The sequence below is a fragment of the Castor canadensis genome, chromosome 13 (assembly GCF_047511655.1).
Source record: "Castor canadensis chromosome 13, mCasCan1.hap1v2, whole genome shotgun sequence".
Taxonomy (NCBI): Eukaryota; Metazoa; Chordata; class Mammalia; order Rodentia; family Castoridae; genus Castor; species Castor canadensis.
The window spans coordinates 87,434,569-87,452,385 of record NC_133398.1 but is presented as its reverse complement, the minus strand read 5'-3'; the positions used below and the strand labels follow the sequence as shown (position 1 = coordinate 87,452,385).

The window sequence follows — 17,817 nt, the reverse complement described above, 5'->3', positions numbered from 1 at the left end:
CATATAAGTTATTTAATGATGCAATTTTCATTGTAATCTACATCCCAAAATATAATTTATGATTAACACCATTGCCTTAGCTGAATAATTACCTTGGTAATAATTTTGACAAAGTGATTTCAACTGGCATGATGTACAATTTGCTTTGTTAAGTTTTTTCCCCCTTTACTTATGAAAATGTCATAATTAGCTGTATTCATAATAATTCCTGGAGATGACTCCTACAAGTCAACTATTATCTTTGTGGTGACATCTTGCAAAAATGTCAACAACACCTCAGATGCACCTGTTTCATTTGGCACTGATGATATTTTGCCAATGTTCATAAATAAATGAGCAATATTTCTGGATTTTATAGTATCCATGTGTATTTGTTTCTCCTACCATAAATGAAAGACAGGACAGTGTTTTGGAATGTATATTCTAAATGCATGTTATGGCCAAGGAATCTGACACATACATTAGCTAAATGAAAATTCAAACTAAACCCAATCTAGTTTTTGAAATGCAAGGCACATCCTTACCGAGCAAGATGGAGAACAGCTTCCACTACATTGGATCCATCTTTGGCACTTGTTTCACAGAATAATGCCCCATAGGTCTGCAGAAAAGAAGTAAACACAATTAAGTTAAGGCTTCAAGTGGTTCTCCTGAAGTTTTAGTTATAAAAAAAATAAAACAAATTATATTTTCATGTTGAGCATGCTAAAAATGACTAATAGGTAAGAAATTGAATTCAGAGTTTCAGTACTTAAAACAAATAACAAGCCTGAGTATAGTTATTCCAAGAATACCTCTTAGATGATTTTTATTTTGCCTGAAAAATATAAAATTTCATGTTTTTCTTCCAACAGTCATACACTTAATACTAAATGTTTTCTATCAATTAATTTCAGAGAGATAAAAATGAGAGCTTATGGTAACCACTCAGGAATTAAATGTCCATCAAAAGTCTGCCTGCTTTGGGCTGGAAGCTTAGGCTACCCTCTTTCACACTATCATCTCTCATCAGAAGCCAGCAGTCTCTGTGTTACTAGACCATGGTCTAGTCCTCTTTTGTTTATCCTCCCAGCAGTTATGTTTATAATAACTGCTCATATCATTCTTCTGTTCTAAATCTTTCAGTCCCATTCTTCTTCAGGATATGTTCAAATGCTTTTACATGACCAACCAGGCCTTGCTTGTTGTGACGTTGGCTAATCTCCCAGCCTTACCTTCCATTGTACCCCCTCAATCACAAGCCTCCAGTTTCTCTAGCTTTCCTGTATTTCACTAGTGCCCCAAAATCCTACTTACTTTGGGATCTTTGTATCTGTTCTTCCAATTACCTATACAACCCTCTACCTCAACTACCCTCTCCAACAGTCTGATTCCTTCCTGCTTCTTTTTACTTCTAGGTAACCTTTCCGTGAAGTTAAGATTAAGAAGTTTCTAATCTTCAACATGTCTTCAGGTCTCCCTATCATAGAACCTCACAGAGGTTTTCTCTGGATAGTGTTTGCCATAACTGTAATTGCTGGAATTCTGTTTAAGTCTTTGTCTAATAAGTGGGAGACATTTTCTCTTAAGAAAGGAAAATTGGGTGTCTTGTGGGCTTGAATGTGGGTTAAATATTCTGTGTAGGACAAGGGGAGAATTTGATAACTGCTGTGGAACAGAGAGAGTGAGAAGAGGGTAACAGTGGTGAAAGACTTCACAATAAGATCTGTACTGAGCAGCCCCCAAATGCATAGAAAATTATGCACGTCACAAATGAAGGTATGTCTAGTGGAAATAGGTGATGTTGCACCTGACTTCTGTAGCCAGGTATCCAAGATGTGCAGGGTGAAACAGAGGTTACAGGAGGATGAAAGTCATGATATGCAGTAGGAAGCAAACTTTGGGAACTGAAGAGGAATACAACTGGCAGGAACCAAGAATTTCTAGATCTGAGAGGGACCATGTGGAACAGATTCTGCCACATAGACTTCATGACTTTAATGTCTGTCTCCCCCAGGCAGTAAACAATGCAAGAGCAAGGACTGTCTTCTTTGCTCTCTGATCTTTGTCCAGCATATACTGAAGTGCTGATCACATTGTGGACACAATTAAGCATGTGTCGAATGTATCTCTTATGCATTTAATTGTCTAGTTTTAATATTTGTCATATTTGGTCTGCAATTCTAATATTAAAACAAGATTTTCCAGCTTAAAGTAATGAGTGAAACATTGCCTACAGTAGTAATTTACACAGGTGTCAACTTAATCCACTATGCAAATCCATAAACCAAAATAATTTCAGAGTATTCCAAATAAGCAGAAATGTTAAGAGGAATACCTACACAATACACTGCACCATATTCTGCCCTCAGCATGGCAACCCTCTGGAACAAAGCCCATTTTTACAAAACAGAAAGCTCATTCTATTTTCCTTCCTCTGGAGTTCTAGAATCAAGAAAGATTCTAGGAAGTGGGTGAAAGTCAAAAGAAGATGAGGCATTCATTTTATTGATTCTTGTCAATGACAGTCAATGGTAGAAAATGATGATGGGATCATCTTGCCTTCTGGAGAATTTTACTTCTAGCAATAATGAGTTACCTTCATGAAGGAGCAAGGCACTGGAAACTCCACTAGATAAACACCACAGATGTCTTGTCAAACAGGGTGGAGGTTTATCAACAACCTCTTATGCAAAGGTAGACAAAAGTGAAAAGCCTAGGTTTTCTTCCAGTTCCAACCTATCCTCATGCTTACCATGGCCAGTTTTTCTCCAAAATATCCTGGGACACATTTTTGTCCTTCTGCAGCAGCAGTGTCATGAAGATCAGCTTTGTTTCCAACCAACATGATAGGAATAGTTTCATGAGTTGCATCCTACAATGAAGAAAAAAACCCAATTCGGTATACATCAAATATTGAACAAATTAAATGACAACAGTAACAACAGTCATAACAGCAGCAGCTGCCATTGTCCTACTGCCCAATGTGTCAGATGCTGCATAAACATGAACACAGTACCGCTGCATTCATAATCATTTTATGACATATTTTGGAAGAGCAAAGTATACATTTATTATGAATGCCCAAGTCTCATTGCCAATTTCAACAATACAATTATTAACATTATATTTAAGTTAACTATCATTAAGCCTCAAAATATTTCTAAACACTGCCATACATTGTTCCCAATTTCAGGTGAGCAAACTAAAATTCAGAGAGGTTAAATGATAACATGTAAGGGCCAAGGCCTGGGCCCAAACTGATTGTATAATGCCGCAACTACTCAATGCTCCATGGTTGGGTAATAAAAAGGGTAAAAGTTACCCAGATCAATCAGATTTACAGCAAAGAAAATATGTATCTAATTTCCTATCTGTAACCCTCAAAGCTCTACAAACCAAAATAAACTTAAGAGGAGTGAGCACAGACATTTGGCTGGATGCCCATACAATGCTCTACAACTACAAGTAAACTTCATTATCCCAGGTGCAAAACACAAGTAATTATTCAACTACCATGGGACAAAACTGGGCCTTGAAAATTCCACATTTACCACTGTTTGGTTTAGAAAAAAAGCAAAATATTTAAGTCCTAAAGGTCAACAGTTTTCTTATTGAGCCAACTGTCAGTCATTCCAAATAAAAAAGTCTAAAGCTAATGCTCCCAATCAGCATATGCAAATTGACCTGCTCTCCCAGCATGCACTCTCAGTGGTGCCTAAGGTTTGAGAGCAAGGCTAAGTCTGAAACCCAGGCAATCTCATCAGTTGGCCACTCACTGGCTATATAAGACCAGGCAATTTTCTCGAAGCTTCTGCCACCATTTCTCTATCTGTAAGATGAAAGGGTTCATAAGCACATTTTCTACCTAATCAGGTTACAATGAGAATAAAAGAATATGAGTTAACTAGCACAGAAAATAAGTTTCTGGTTAGTAATCAATAGGAGTGGCAATCCTGACCCAAATGTGGAAATTTCTCTTTGAAGTGACTAAAGATATATCGGGTACTCATTCAGATTGATGGTACACCTGGTACCAAACCAAGACAGGAGCCTTAACATGAAGCTTTGTTAGACTTCTGTACTCTTCGGACAATTAATCTTTGACTGGGCACATGAGTTTAGCTAAAGCAAAGCAGAGAAAGGAGCGAAAGGTCCTCCCATAAACTAACTGCTCCAACTATTAATGAATTGTCTTCTTTGATGAACTCCTCAGGACTCATTGTGTAATCATTAATCAAAAGTTCACTTAAGTTGACCTGGAAGCTGAGCATCTAAATGACTTCCCAAAGTCACAGAGGTAAAAACTGGCACCTCTTCAAGTCTGACTTAAGCATCACCCTCTTAAGCCTCTGAGGCTACCCTGACCACCTAACAAAAACTGCTGCCCACTCCATTACAGGACACTGCATGTAGCAATTTTGTTCCTGTAACATTAGTTACTTTCTGTCCTTATTTGTTGGTTGTTATCTGTCTCTGCCACTAGAAAACAAGGGCCATTAAGAATAAGACACTTTGCTTTATTAGCTGATACATCGCAGGCACCTAAAATTGTACATGTACACACTGGGAACTAGAAAAACATTTTGTGTGTGTGTTTGTTGGTTTTGTGATCCTGAAGGTTGAACTCAGAGCCTCATGCTTGCTACACAGGTGTTCTACCCCATGCCCCAGCCCCTTTTGCAGTAGTTATTTTGGAGGTAGAGTCTTGCTTTATGCCCAGGCAGGCCTGGATCGAAACCCTTATATTTGTACTTTCCATGTAACTGGGAAGGCAGGTGTGTTCTACAGTGCCCAGATTTTATTGGCTGAGATACAGTCTCACAGAATTTTTTAGCCAGGCTGTCCTAGAACTGCAACCTTCCTGATCTCTGCCTCCTAAGTAGCTAGGATTACAGGCTTGAACCACCATGCCCAGCCATAATTTTGAATATGGAAAAGTCAGGAGAAATCTTACAGTTCAAGTATCTCCATTTAGCTCTTACCTAATTATTCATTCAACAAATTATTCAAGATAGGCAAATACATAGCCATAATTTTATTTTATCCACAATTTTATTATAATATCTTATAACTCAATGGCTTTCAATCAAGGTATGCCAACTACCAACTCAAAGAGTGCACTCACCACTGACAGTCTACTGCTTTTCAATCCTATGGCCTATCTCAGACATGGCACCATTCATTTCTACCCAACTTAGAGCGGTCACATAAATGGTCCTTATAGTATAGCCCAAGTTAGAAAAAGTCATGGAGATGTTTCAATGAGCCCATACTTTTTCTACAGTGAAACTCAAATGCCTCACATTTTCTACTTTTTTCCAATAACAAATTTAAGAACTCATTGAATACAGTTTTCTTCCTTTCAGATTCTGTGAAAAGGTGAAACCAATGGCTGAAAGGGTTATTTGCTACACACGTGCTTAACAATTCTGGTTGTGGGCCTCTTTACATAAGGGCTTTTTCTCTGTGGCTGACCTTGCCTTTTGTGCCTCCTTTTCTTGAACATAATCCAAAGATTTACAATGAATACTAAGCCCAACATTTCAACAATGAAAAGTTTTGCTCAGGATGCATTGCTCTAGCAATGTTCCTGTGAGTAGCTACCTTTCATGTACACACTAACTGTATCTTGGCATTCATCAATCAAAAGCTTCTACTAATCTGCCTCTTGCTCTGGTGCTTTATCAAAGTAGCAACCAGTATAGAATCAGAAATTCCAAAAAAAGCCTCATTATATCCCTAACCATTCAATAAATCTAAACAGTACCATATACTCTACACCTTAAGTTTCTCTTAATAATTGAGAGTAATGTTTCTTTCTTTCTTAGATATTAGAGAAGTGAATATAGCATGGAGATTTTTGTGAAGTAAAAAGTACATAAATATGAATGTACTTTTATTGAATTATAGTGATTTTAAGTTATATTTTGGTAGAACCACATTCATATTTATTTATTATTATTGAATTCTTATTGCCAACTACAATTAGGTATTTCTCTTATTACTTCTTTAGTTAGAAAGAAAACATTACATTCCAGAGGATAACTTGAGATCATAAACTAATCAGTCCTGTTTAACCACTACTGTAATTTAATGTCTGCTTAAAATTATAGATGACACCTACTTAATTGAATAGTTTTATTAGACACTATTTTATTTTAAGAAACTATGCTGAACCAAAGATTGAACTACAGTTTATTATCGACTCATACGTGTTGACAGCACACTAAATATGGTCAAAATCATTTCCTGCTTTTAAAAATTATTTACCATGAAACTAAGTGATAGGAAAGTTCCTCACATGAAAATCACCATCTTGTTTAACCACAGATATCACCTCAGATATTAAAAATGCCAATTGGTATTTCAGATGTCTAAGTACCCCACAACACAACCTGATTAAGGTTGAGAACATAGTTGCAGTGGACTTTGGCTCTCTGCACATGCTCACATACCCTGCCACACTGGACACCCAAACCACCACCTTCTTATTTGCTTTTTAGCTTATTTGCCTTTTACATTGATTACATCCAAAAAATGACTTTATCTATAAAAAATCTTGTAAGTTTTATTTCCAGAAGCTACCTCCTATAGTGTCCTTGGCTTTGTGTAACGCCTAAGGAAGTGCTGCCAAGTATACTGGAAACACTGCCTCTAGCATGCCATTTTCTTGATGGCTTGAATCAATGAATTCTAGTCAAGTTCCCTGCAGAAAGGAAAAACAAGAGCACTTTCCAAGATGGTCTACAATACTCCCATGTAATTTTCTGTTTCTTCATTTTGGTTCCTTACCTCAACCATATCTACCCATTCTCGTACGTTAAGAAAGCTTTTCTCACATGTAACGTCATACAACAGCAAAACACCATCTGCTTTTCTGAAGTAAGACTTGGCAATACTTCTGAATCTGAGAAAGAAAAAAGCACATCATCACTCAGACAGCTGGATGTTGCCTTATCCATCACCTCCTTTATGCTCATTGTTTCCTCATCTCAGTCCCAAGTGAGGAGAACACTGGCTCTGCAGTCAGCAGACTTGAACTCCTCTCCCAGAATCTGCCACTTAATAGTCACATGGCCATAGGGTTCCTTTACCTTCCTGAAAGCATAGGAATAGTTTATCTTTTGAAGAGTTCTTTGACAGCAGATGTCACAAACTTAAAGCCCAGAAGCCATATCTGGTCCACAGACAGAGTTTCTTTTGCTCACAAAATTGTGGAAGTATTTTTTCAATTTCTTTGGAAGAATCCTGCCTTCTTCGGTTTGGCAGTCTATTCACTCCTCCTATTGGTCCTTTTCTGACCCCATCAGGGGCTTTATTCCCTGCTCTGGCCCAAGGGCATTGGAGTTTAACCTCTTTACCACAGATGCAAGTTCTCAGTGAATAGTCTGGTTCTCTGAGATTTGAGCACCTGTAACCTGATAAAGTGACATCCTGCAATTTTAATTTCAACTTTCATTCTCTGTTGTTCCTCATCTTCTTCATAGTCCCCCTGGTGAAGTTCCGTGAGTCTCTTCTCTTGCATTTTACCTACTCCCTCTCAAACTCTGGAAGTGCTCATTATGCTGAGAGAAGCTCCTTATCTTATTTTAATACTAACTCCACAGTGAGTGACAATCAAGGTACAAATTTTACTCTCGTCTGAGTACTCATGCAATCATGAGCAGAGCTATCTGGGAGATGAGCACAGGTATCCCCTTGAAAACTCCTGGCCAGTCTCTTCTCACTTGGCAATCATCCATCACCAGTCATGGGCTTTTCATAAGACTTCTTGGCAAGTGAACTGTCATCAAAGCAGGCACACAACATTAACTCCAGGGATCTCCGTTCATTGATAAAGCTACCTTTGTGTTGATAAGGAAATGTGAATTTCTTCAGCAGAGGAATACAGCTTGAACTCTGCCCATGCCCTGTGTAGCCTGATACTTCTGAAATTAGAACAACAGTATTCATTACATACATTCGTGTTGCCCTCCACATAAATAAGTACATGGAGTGGAAAAATGTTAATGTTTTATTCAAGAAAAGTATATTCAAAGACATGAAACTTAGGGTATAAAAATTTAAAGAAACAGCCACGCATGGTTACCACACACCTGTAATCCTAGCACTTGGAAGGTTAAGGCAGGAGGATCTTGAGTTTGAGGCCAGCCATAGAGAGACCGTGTCTCAAAAACAAAACAAAAGAATTTAAGTTGAAATTGAGCAGTGAAGTATCTAGTCTGAAGCAACTGGCCTCAGAGAATTACAAATATTCATTTTACCTATGCCCAGGGGTAGAAATAAAAAACAGAAATTCATAAAACATTTCATATTTTGGACAACTGTACTATAGGATGGGTTCTTCTCTTAAGACTTTTTCTACTTTCAGATTATTTAGTCTTTATACCAAGAGTATAATTTTATTTCAAATTTAGAGTTATACAGAAAATACTTTTATTCTTTTAACTTACAGTAAAACAGACCACCAAGTTGGGAATAGAGAAGCCATTAATTTTCCAAAGAAAGTTACTCAAGGTGTGCAGTGCTACATCATCAATATTCATCCTCATAGCCCTGGGTGTCAATGACTCATCCATTCATTGAAAGATATTTGGTGAGCATTTACTCTGGAAATGCTTATTGTGCTGAGAGAAGCTCCTTGTCTTATTTTAATACTAACTCCACAGTAAGTGGCAATCAAGGTACAAATTGTCACCAAGGAAGACTACAAACAAGAGTGACGCTACACTCAGCATCATAAACTTGGATATTAACAGGGAACATAGGCTAGCATGTGAGCAAGTGCCATAAAACAATGGAACACAGTTGATCTAATTTATTATTATTTAATATGCTGTGATTGTCTTGCCATGTCTGACAGTCTTACTTAATGAAGACAATTCAGGTTGATTTTCTCAAGATCAACTCAGTGTAAACATGCTTAAATGTAAACTCTAGATTTCAGATTTTCTTTGGATTTTATCAGCGACGTAGTCAAAGAATGTGAACACTTAAAATACTGCAGTCCAGTCATGCTGACCTATTATTTTTGTTAGGCTTTTTTTTTTCTCCATAGACTTTGATATTATTACTCTTTTGATTTTGTTTCTTGTATATTTTAAACCACAAACTTAAAAAAGAAAAGAATCAAAATGGAGAGTATAGGACCTGAAGATATGTCTCTGCACTTTCTCCCACAAAAAAAAATCCATAGTTTGTAAAGACTTACACTTCCATGTAAGCATACAACCACACTTCCATGAGAATCAAACTAATTTTTGATAACTGAATATTTCTGGAAATAGTCTTTTGAGTTCTATAAGATGTCACATAAGACACGTGGCCTTAATGTTTTAAACTCAATCTATGTATTTTTCATTAGTAATTTGCTTCATTTAGAAGGGATGTTATGTGTTGTGTCGAGGGTTTGATTTTACCTTACACACAAGCTAAGTCAGCCTATAATTGACTTATTGATGCTGGCAGATGACAGAAGACTCCTGGCTCAGAGACAAAGGACTGACTTGTCAGTCCTTTGAGCACCTGCCATTTGCATTATTTCTCCCAAGTCCTTAAGTCTTGTGTTTCATGGTGGGGCTCAGATGAATACTGCGCCCGCATCAAGGGAACACAGAGCTTGGGGAATCCACGGATTCTGTATGTAGTAAGTAAGTTTAATTTTTGTCCTAGAGGGAAAGATGGCATCGTCCCTCTAGATGGCTTCAAACACAGACTTGAGAAATGGCCTGAATAGAGTGCTATCGGAGCTTACAGGTCTTATTTTAACCAGCAAGAACACACAGAGTTATCCACAGCCCACAGGCAGCTCACTTTTCTTAGTATTGCTGAGCAAAAACACACAAGTAGTAAGTGATTTTACATTTTTCCAAGAAAGATCAAAGACTGATTATATGTTAATCCCTCTTTATCTCATCTGTAAAATAAAGAGGATAGACTAAAAAATTGCTAAGGTTTTCTTCAGTGAAAAACTGAGGTTTTCTAATTTAACTCTTTCACTGGGAGTCAGTGTGGATCACAGATGTTGGGAAGTGTCTGAAATTTTAAGCCATCAAGACTGAAGCTATCCAGTAGAACTTTCTGTGGTGATAAACATGTCTTATTGCTCTGCTGATCCTATATAGTAGTCCCTAGCCATATCTGGTTTTCAAACACTTGAAATGTGGCTAATGAATGTGAGGGACAGAATTTTTTAATTTATTTAATTCACATGGATTTGAACCACATGTGACTAGTGTCTTCCATATTATAAAATGTCAAAAGTTGTCAATCTACTGAAGCATTTCTTTTAGTTCAACCAACTGGCACCCTACTATGATGTCAAGACACTGTCAGTTTGGCATGAGAGTGGACTAGGAAGGCAGCCCTCCTTCAAATATTCTTTCTACCTCCTCAAGTGCTCATGTTTCAAATTCTAGAACAGATTAGGGATCCATTGCTTTGATACAATGTCTTTCCTTCCCCTAAGAGTGTTCTTAGAAATGAAACCAGGTATTTGTGCAAAAGTAAATTTACTCAAGAGTAGGCTTTAGCTGTGTGCTAGTGACTAATGCCTGTAATCCTAGCTATTCAGGAAGCAAAAATAAGGAGGATTAAGTTTAGAGGCCAGCCCAGGAAACTAGTTCATGAGATCCTATCTCAAAAATGCCCAACACAGAAAAAGACTGGTGGAATGGCAAGTGGTAGAGTGCCTGCCTAGCAAGCCTGAGACCCTGAGGTCAAATCCCAGTATGCAAAATTAATTAACTGATTAATAAAACAGTAGGCTTTGATGGAAGAATCAGAAGGTATCCAGGTGCAGGACCACTGGGGTGAAGAAAGCATGGGGCAGGAAGTCCAGATAGGCCCAAATTTTTAAATTAGAGCTAATCAGCTAAAAAAATGCAAAATTGAAGGGTTTTGAACAATGTCAAAGAATGAGGGAAGAAGTGCTATGTACATGTCGTTACAGTGAGACATGATTTTTGCTAAATATTCTAAATATTTTTTCTGTTGAGAAACACTTGCTATCAGTGCTGGTTTAAAGTTGTGAATACAGGTTGGGCACAGTGGTTCAAGACTATAGACACAACTACCTGGGAGGCAGAGATAAGGGGGATCGTGGTTTGAGACAAGCACCAGAGAATGAGGGGGAAGGGAGCTCACCTGTCATCTCAGCTATGCAGGGAAGCCACAAATAGGAGACTCATGGGTCAGGATGACCCATGGTCTCAAAAATAACCACCATAAAAATAACCACTGGTGAAGTGGCTCAAGTGGTAGCACAACTGACTAGCAAGCAGAGGCCCTGAGTTCAAAGTCCAGTATATCAGTTGTGATTGATTGATTACCTGGTGTAGAGTACTCAATTTAATTTCTTTCTTTCAGATTTCCCCTATTTTAAAAAGCATATCTTGTAATAGTTTTCAATTTAAGTCATTTATTGAGGGATGGGAAAGCTCCATTTTGTCTCATCACCTCCAAATTAAATCATTGTTTAATGTTAACATTCAACAATTGTAGGAAAAAGAAATCTCCCTCAAAATTGTGACAGTTCTCTACACATTTAATATAAAATCATTTTGCATAGCATCATGTCAAAGAGAAAAGAGTCTGACACTTGGCACAAAGGCAAAGCAGCCTGTATTTAGGATTGCCTCAATGGGTGCAGGAATTACTGGAGTAGAGTTTTGTAGTAGAAGAGAGACAGCCAAGTTAATACAACAAGGAAAAGTGAGATTTATAGCCAAGGAGGTGGTGGGGAGTGGTCAGTAGACAGAAAATTACTAAGAGGACAGGTCATTCTTACTTCCTGACCTGACTGGAGTCTTGGCAAAGATAGGTCAGGTTAATCAGATGCCACATTAGAGATGGCAATTAGATATTGAGAATGGAGGATTCTGAGTAAGCCTTGACAGGAGTTTTGCTAAATTGAGCAAGGCAAAGACCAAAGGTTGGAGCTAGCTGAACCGAGAGCCCAAGAATGCTGACTACAGTGTGATCAAGGGGTGAAAATTTGCCAATGAAATCAATTATTTTTTTAGAAAAAAATAATTTTATGAAGATTCTTAAAATAGAAGGAGCAAAATAGAAAAAAGTACATAAATGTAAGGGGAAGTGGTCATTCTGGTGAGGAACTAAATGTACTTGAATAAAATCAAAGGGGGGTGAGGGTGGGGATTGAGGGAAGAAAGAATTAAACAGTTGCCACCCCTCACCTGTCAGGAAGAGTAATTAGGAGGTTAGAAGGTGAGGTGACACATAATGGCTCATCTTACCAACGTAAGTGGGTAAGAGATAGACAAATGGTCTTGCTGGGAAAAAAGCGTCATGTTTTCATGTAATGGTGTAAAAGATTGGTTTTGTTTGTGGGTTTAGAAATGTGAACTTTCAAACAAAAGGGAAATGGAGAATGAGAAGAAAACTGAATGAACCACCAAAACAAAGGAAAAAGATGAAATACCATGTCAAATAAATAGTGTAAGATAGAAAGAACAGTCAGATATAGATATTTTTATGCTAAATGTGAATAAACTAACCTATTAGGTTTAAAAATAGTTAAACACACCTACAATGGTGAAAAAGAGGAGGTGTGCCAAGAAGTAGCAAGGAACAGCTCCAGTGGCTCATGCCTGTAATCCTAGCTACTTGGAAGGCTGAGATTGGGAGAACTGAGGTTCAAGGTGGGCAAAATGTTCATGGAACCTCATCTCCAAAATAACCAGAGCAAAATGGACAGGAGGTGTGGATAAAACAGTAGAGCTCCTGCTTTGCAAGTGAGAAGCCCTAAACTTAAATTCCAGTCCCCTGGCCGCCCCCCCCAAAACGCAATATTACTATCAGAGAAAACACAATTCAAGATTAGAACAACCGAGTAAACTCAGAAGGAGCATTATCTGGTGAGAAAGGGTACAATTTATTTAGAGAATATAAAAGTCATTAATACTTCAGAAAAATAGCAGTTGAGTAAAGTAAGCAAAAACAACTAAAAAGAACTTCCAGAGCTCCACTCTCACCTTCACAAGTCACTTTGAAATAGAAATAAGGACCCTCCTAGGGACAAGAGATGTCAGGTAATCACACCTTTACCTCATAAACCTGTTACCCACTAAGAGTGTCCTTCTTTCTTCCTCCTCCCTTGTCACAACATATGGAATGTGCCTGTGCCTGTTTCCTGATCACAGAAGACAAAAACCCATCAGGTCTGGTGTAATGTCAGGAAGTCTCCCAGGACAAACTGGCCACAGCTCTTTATCTCACATGGGAAAATCTTCTTCAGCTATGAGCAAGACAGGTGTTTTTTTGTTTTGTTTGTTTTTTGTTTTTTTTTCCCCTGGTAGTACTGGGGTTTGAAGGCAGGGCCTTATGGTTGCTAGGCAGGCGCTCTACCACTTAAGTCAGAGATTTCTTTAAAAAAAAGATCCTGATGACTAGCAATAGTTGCCAGACCCCAACAACTGGGCCAGACATCCTGAATCTCCGGACATCCATGTTGCCCCATTTCCTCCATCCTCTGCATTTTCCTTTCAATTAAAACTGCCTGAGTTTTATTTCACCGATGACTGGGATGAGACCAAAGTCCCCTATGTCTGATATGATATCAACTTTATTGTAAATCCTTGGTGTATTGACTGAGTCTAATTAAAAATCAACTCTTAGATTTATCAATTCTACTGGCTTTTTTTTTTTCAGAGGTACTGGGGTTTGAACTCAGGGCTTCACACTTGCTAGGCAGGTGCTCTACCACTTGAGCCACTCCACCAGCCCTTTTTTTATGTTGGGTATTTTTGAGATAGGGTCTCTTGAACTATTTGCCTGGGCTGGCTTTGAACCTTGATCCTTCTGATGTCTGTCCCCTAAGTAGTAAGGATTGTAGGCATGAGCTACCAGCACACAACTGATTTGGCTTTTAGAGTATTTATATTATAATAAACAATTTTATTAGAGAAACTCTAATTGAGTTCAGGATTGTCATTTTATCATTTTTTTTGGTGTACAGGGTATTGAATTCAGGGATTTGTGCTTGCGAGACAGCCTATCTACCTGTTGAGCCATGCCTCCAGCCCAGGACTGTCTTTTGTTTGTTTTTTGGTGGTTTGAACAGGGTCTCAGGCTAGCTAGGCAGGGGCTCTACCACTTAAGCCACTCCCTCCACTGACTGAGTCCCATTAAAAGTGTCTTTTAATGATTTTTTTAATTAAATGAATTAAGATCGATCATTTTGTGGTACTAGGTTTTGAACTCAGAGCCTTCACCTTGAGCCACTCCACCAACCCTTTTTTGTTGGATAGGGTCTCTTGAACTATTTGCTGAGGGCTGGCTTCTAGCCAAGTTCCTCCTGATCTCTGCTATGAATAGCTATGATTACAGGCATTAGCCAGTCACCAGCTAAGACTAATTTCTTTAGGCACCCCACTGTACTGTTGTTGATGGAGTCAGCGTTTTGCATTTGAAAGCACTAGGGTCTCTGCTTCCCTAGCTTGGAAGGGGGGACACAACAGGACTGGAGGGACCATGGGTTGATCCCAGGTCCCTGTCCCTGCACCCTAAGACCTGTCCCCTTCCTTCTTGTGCCTGCAGAGCCTGGAAAGGGAAATGGACCAAGACATGAGACTTCTGGCTGCATGTGGCTTCACCAGCTGCCTGTCCTCCATGTGCCTAGGGTGCGCGGCCCCGCTGAAGGCCGTGCTTTGCCTGGGCAGACCCATCCTTGTCACCCTCCATGACCACCTGGTCCCCGTGGTCCACTGTGCCACAGGGACACTGCCCTGCCCTGCCCCGCAGGAAGTGGCGCCCAGGCTCCGGCCTGGGCGCAGGTGCATGGACACCGCCCACCAGACCCCACATGCCCTGGCCACCCGTGTCCTCATGCTCACCAGTCCTGTTCTACCTTCGGTTGCCCTCCCTTTTCCTGCTCTAGGTCACTTGGGGCCATCGGACTGGGAACAGCCCTTCCTAAATGCAGACAGAAATGACTCTGGGGTCATCATAGGTAACAGGACCCAGCTTGGTCTAGTCCTTGGCATTGATGTCCCTTGGCAATGACTTATGCAAGGGAACAATGTGCCCAAAGTCAACACTCCAGCGTGAGGTGAAAAGCATGGATGTACTATGTATGATTCCTGTAATCTCAGTTTCTCTAGTATGGGAATTCCCACTGAAACATAGTATCAGAACAACAGCTACAAAGTAACAAAAGCTCTTCATTTGCGAAGTGGCTGTCTTCCTTAGGCTGTCCAGGCCATTGCTTTGTAAAGGCATCACACCACATAATCACTTGATTATGCTCAGAGCAATGCAAAACTCTGTGAACTTTATGACACTTTTATCAGTGGTAAATCGTATTGCGTAGATGCGTCCTGTGACAATATTTCATTTAAAAGATTTTAAGTGCATAACTTTTAAATGCACAAGTCTGTGTCATTATGTGCATACAAGGTTGAATAGCAATACCCACTATATACTTCACTTTAAATTTTTACCCTTCAAAATGACAGAAAACCATTCATTATAAAATTCTCCTAAATTTTTGAGTGTATTTAACATTCTACCACCAGCTCAGTTGTTTTTCTCTTTTAATCAGTAAAATACAAAATAAAAATATATGAGCCAATGATGAATGGAACCTTTTAAACTTCTCTGTGGGAATATGGTCAATACATTTTTGTTAAATTTTAAGCCAAATCTAATGCTTAATAAATTCTGATTTTTTTTTCAAGATTTTTTTTTATTACAATGCAGTTTCAATGTGCTCATGTTTTCAGAATAGCTTCCAAGTCCTGCAAGTGTTTGCACAATGTCAGAGTGACTGCCTGGCCTTCCTGTCTTTGGAATTTCGTTGCTTTTGGTCAAGTGTCACTGGCAAGACTTTTGAAATGCAAAGGTTTTTGCTGTTAAACAGTAGGTCCCAGAAGCATTCTACAACCCTGAGCCAGTCTCATCTGATCCCTCAAGGAGGTGAGGGGAATGAATCCTGCTGGAAGGCAGAAAGGGTGGGTTTCCTTCCCTAGCAGTCACCTGCCAGGGATACAAATTCAAGAATTTCCTATGTGGACAGTGAAAGCTGTCCTCATACATATTCATCAGCTTTTGCATAGATTTGACTTTTCATTCTTGGCTAATCTAACTGCTGTAATAGTTCTGTGGCCTGGCCTTGTGCCTCAGCCTTGTGTCTGTGAACTAAAACCTAAAACTCTGAGACCCTGGCAGCCATGCCTCCCTCTCCGATGTCCTGATCTACCAGTTTAGAGTGTAGTGAAGTTGAGGGTCAGTATTTTAAACATTTATACCTGGCTCTTTCAAATAATCCATGTTTGACATAAAACAAACTTCATAAATACCCTTGTAATTTTTTGATAATAAGGTTTGATTACACATGTTATACTAGTGCATTTTGAAAGTATATTATCATAAAAGTATTTAAAATGATTTCATTAAAATGTACCCATCTTATTATATTAACAGTAAGTACTGGATACTTTTAAAATAATATAAAACTTTCCACCTGTTAACTGTCTTAGAGAATTGTGTAGGTTTGTACTTGAAGGGGACAGGACTTTTGCACAGATGTGAAAGACAAAGTCCAACTCTAGTGGCTTTCCTTATTTGGGTGCTTATCTGTGGTCCCTTTATTGTTCCCTGCTGGCATTTGGAACACAAGAAGTGCTTTCTAGATCAAGCTCACCTGCATTTCCATATTCCTGGAATCCAGACCCAAGTGACCTACCAAAAAATTGTGCTTTTGCTTTCCCTGTCTGGTAGTGGAGACAATGCAATGGAGGTTGGGAATATTATTATTTGGATGTATTGCTTTTTCTAATTGACTGTTTTAATCATTTTGATAAATTTTAATGTTGAAATCAATATTGAATGTGGTAAAATTTTTAATACTGAATTCTGTAATGGAACAGAACAGTGGTAGAAAACAAAGTGCAGAAAGGATGTCAGCTATGAGAGGCCACCTATTTTCCTTTCTGAATTGTAATTATGGTTTTTGTAAGTTGTGATTGTTTTTAACCAAATTTACAATGAGATATAAACACTACTTCATGTACTGAGTTATCCTTTATTTATAGCAATAATATTTCAGCAAAAATATAATCCTCAACTTATTTACCACAAATATTGAGATGTCAATTTTTCTTTATTATTCTGTATCTTTTTCTAAATGCTGTTACTGCCATGCTTTTTAATTTACTAAGAAAATCACCTTAAACTGAAGAAATGCAATTCCCTTTTCAAATTTTGGATTGCTTAGGTGTAAATATTATACGTTATTCTCTGTCTAATTGCTCTTTGAATATAAACTGATGGCTACTCACTCGGAGGAAAGACAGCTTTTATGTGATCAATATTATATCTGCCATTCTAATCAGGGGTTTATTATCGCAGGGCCAAATTCTCACAGATTATCCCAAATTTAATAGGTGCTATTAACTGGAACATATCTCATTAAGGTTTATGGATGCAGGAAGATGGCAGAAAAGTAGAATTAACCCTAGGGAGAAGTTCCAGGAAGAATGAGGCAGTAGTTATTTGGTAATTGCATGGAACAGCCATTGGTTTAAATAAACCACTCACATAAGAACAATGATGCAATGCTCTCCAGAACCCAGATACCACTTGTCTGCCAAGGACTAATTAGGTTGCACAGAGTATCCATACCAGGGCAAACTGGAAATGTACCAATTGAGCACTGCTATTATATAATTGACTTGTCAACTTATTTGTGTTACCTTTGAAAGAATGCACAGTAAGCCTGTTTCTTAAATCTGCCCCTAGCGAGTGATCTCAGAAGTATTCTCAGAACACTTCATCTGGATGATGTCTAAGTGGAAGGTGAAGGATTTTTACTTC

General features: G+C 38.5%; 1 protein-coding gene across 1 annotated transcript in view; it reads right to left on the bottom strand.

The window, feature by feature from the left end:
- Window positions 1–2,734: 2,734 nt before the first annotated feature.
- LOC141415471 (uncharacterized) overlaps window positions 2,735–17,817 on the bottom strand; it is a 90,087-nt gene continuing 75,004 nt past the window's right edge. The window contains exons 9-10 of the mRNA XM_074052189.1: window positions 6,775–6,889; window positions 2,735–2,854 (exon numbers count right to left, since the gene is read on the bottom strand). Of these exons, the coding sequence (XP_073908290.1) occupies window positions 6,786–6,889 (104 nt within the window). The 3' untranslated portion in view covers window positions 2,735–2,854; window positions 6,775–6,785. The remainder of the gene's footprint in view (window positions 2,855–6,774; window positions 6,890–17,817) is intronic.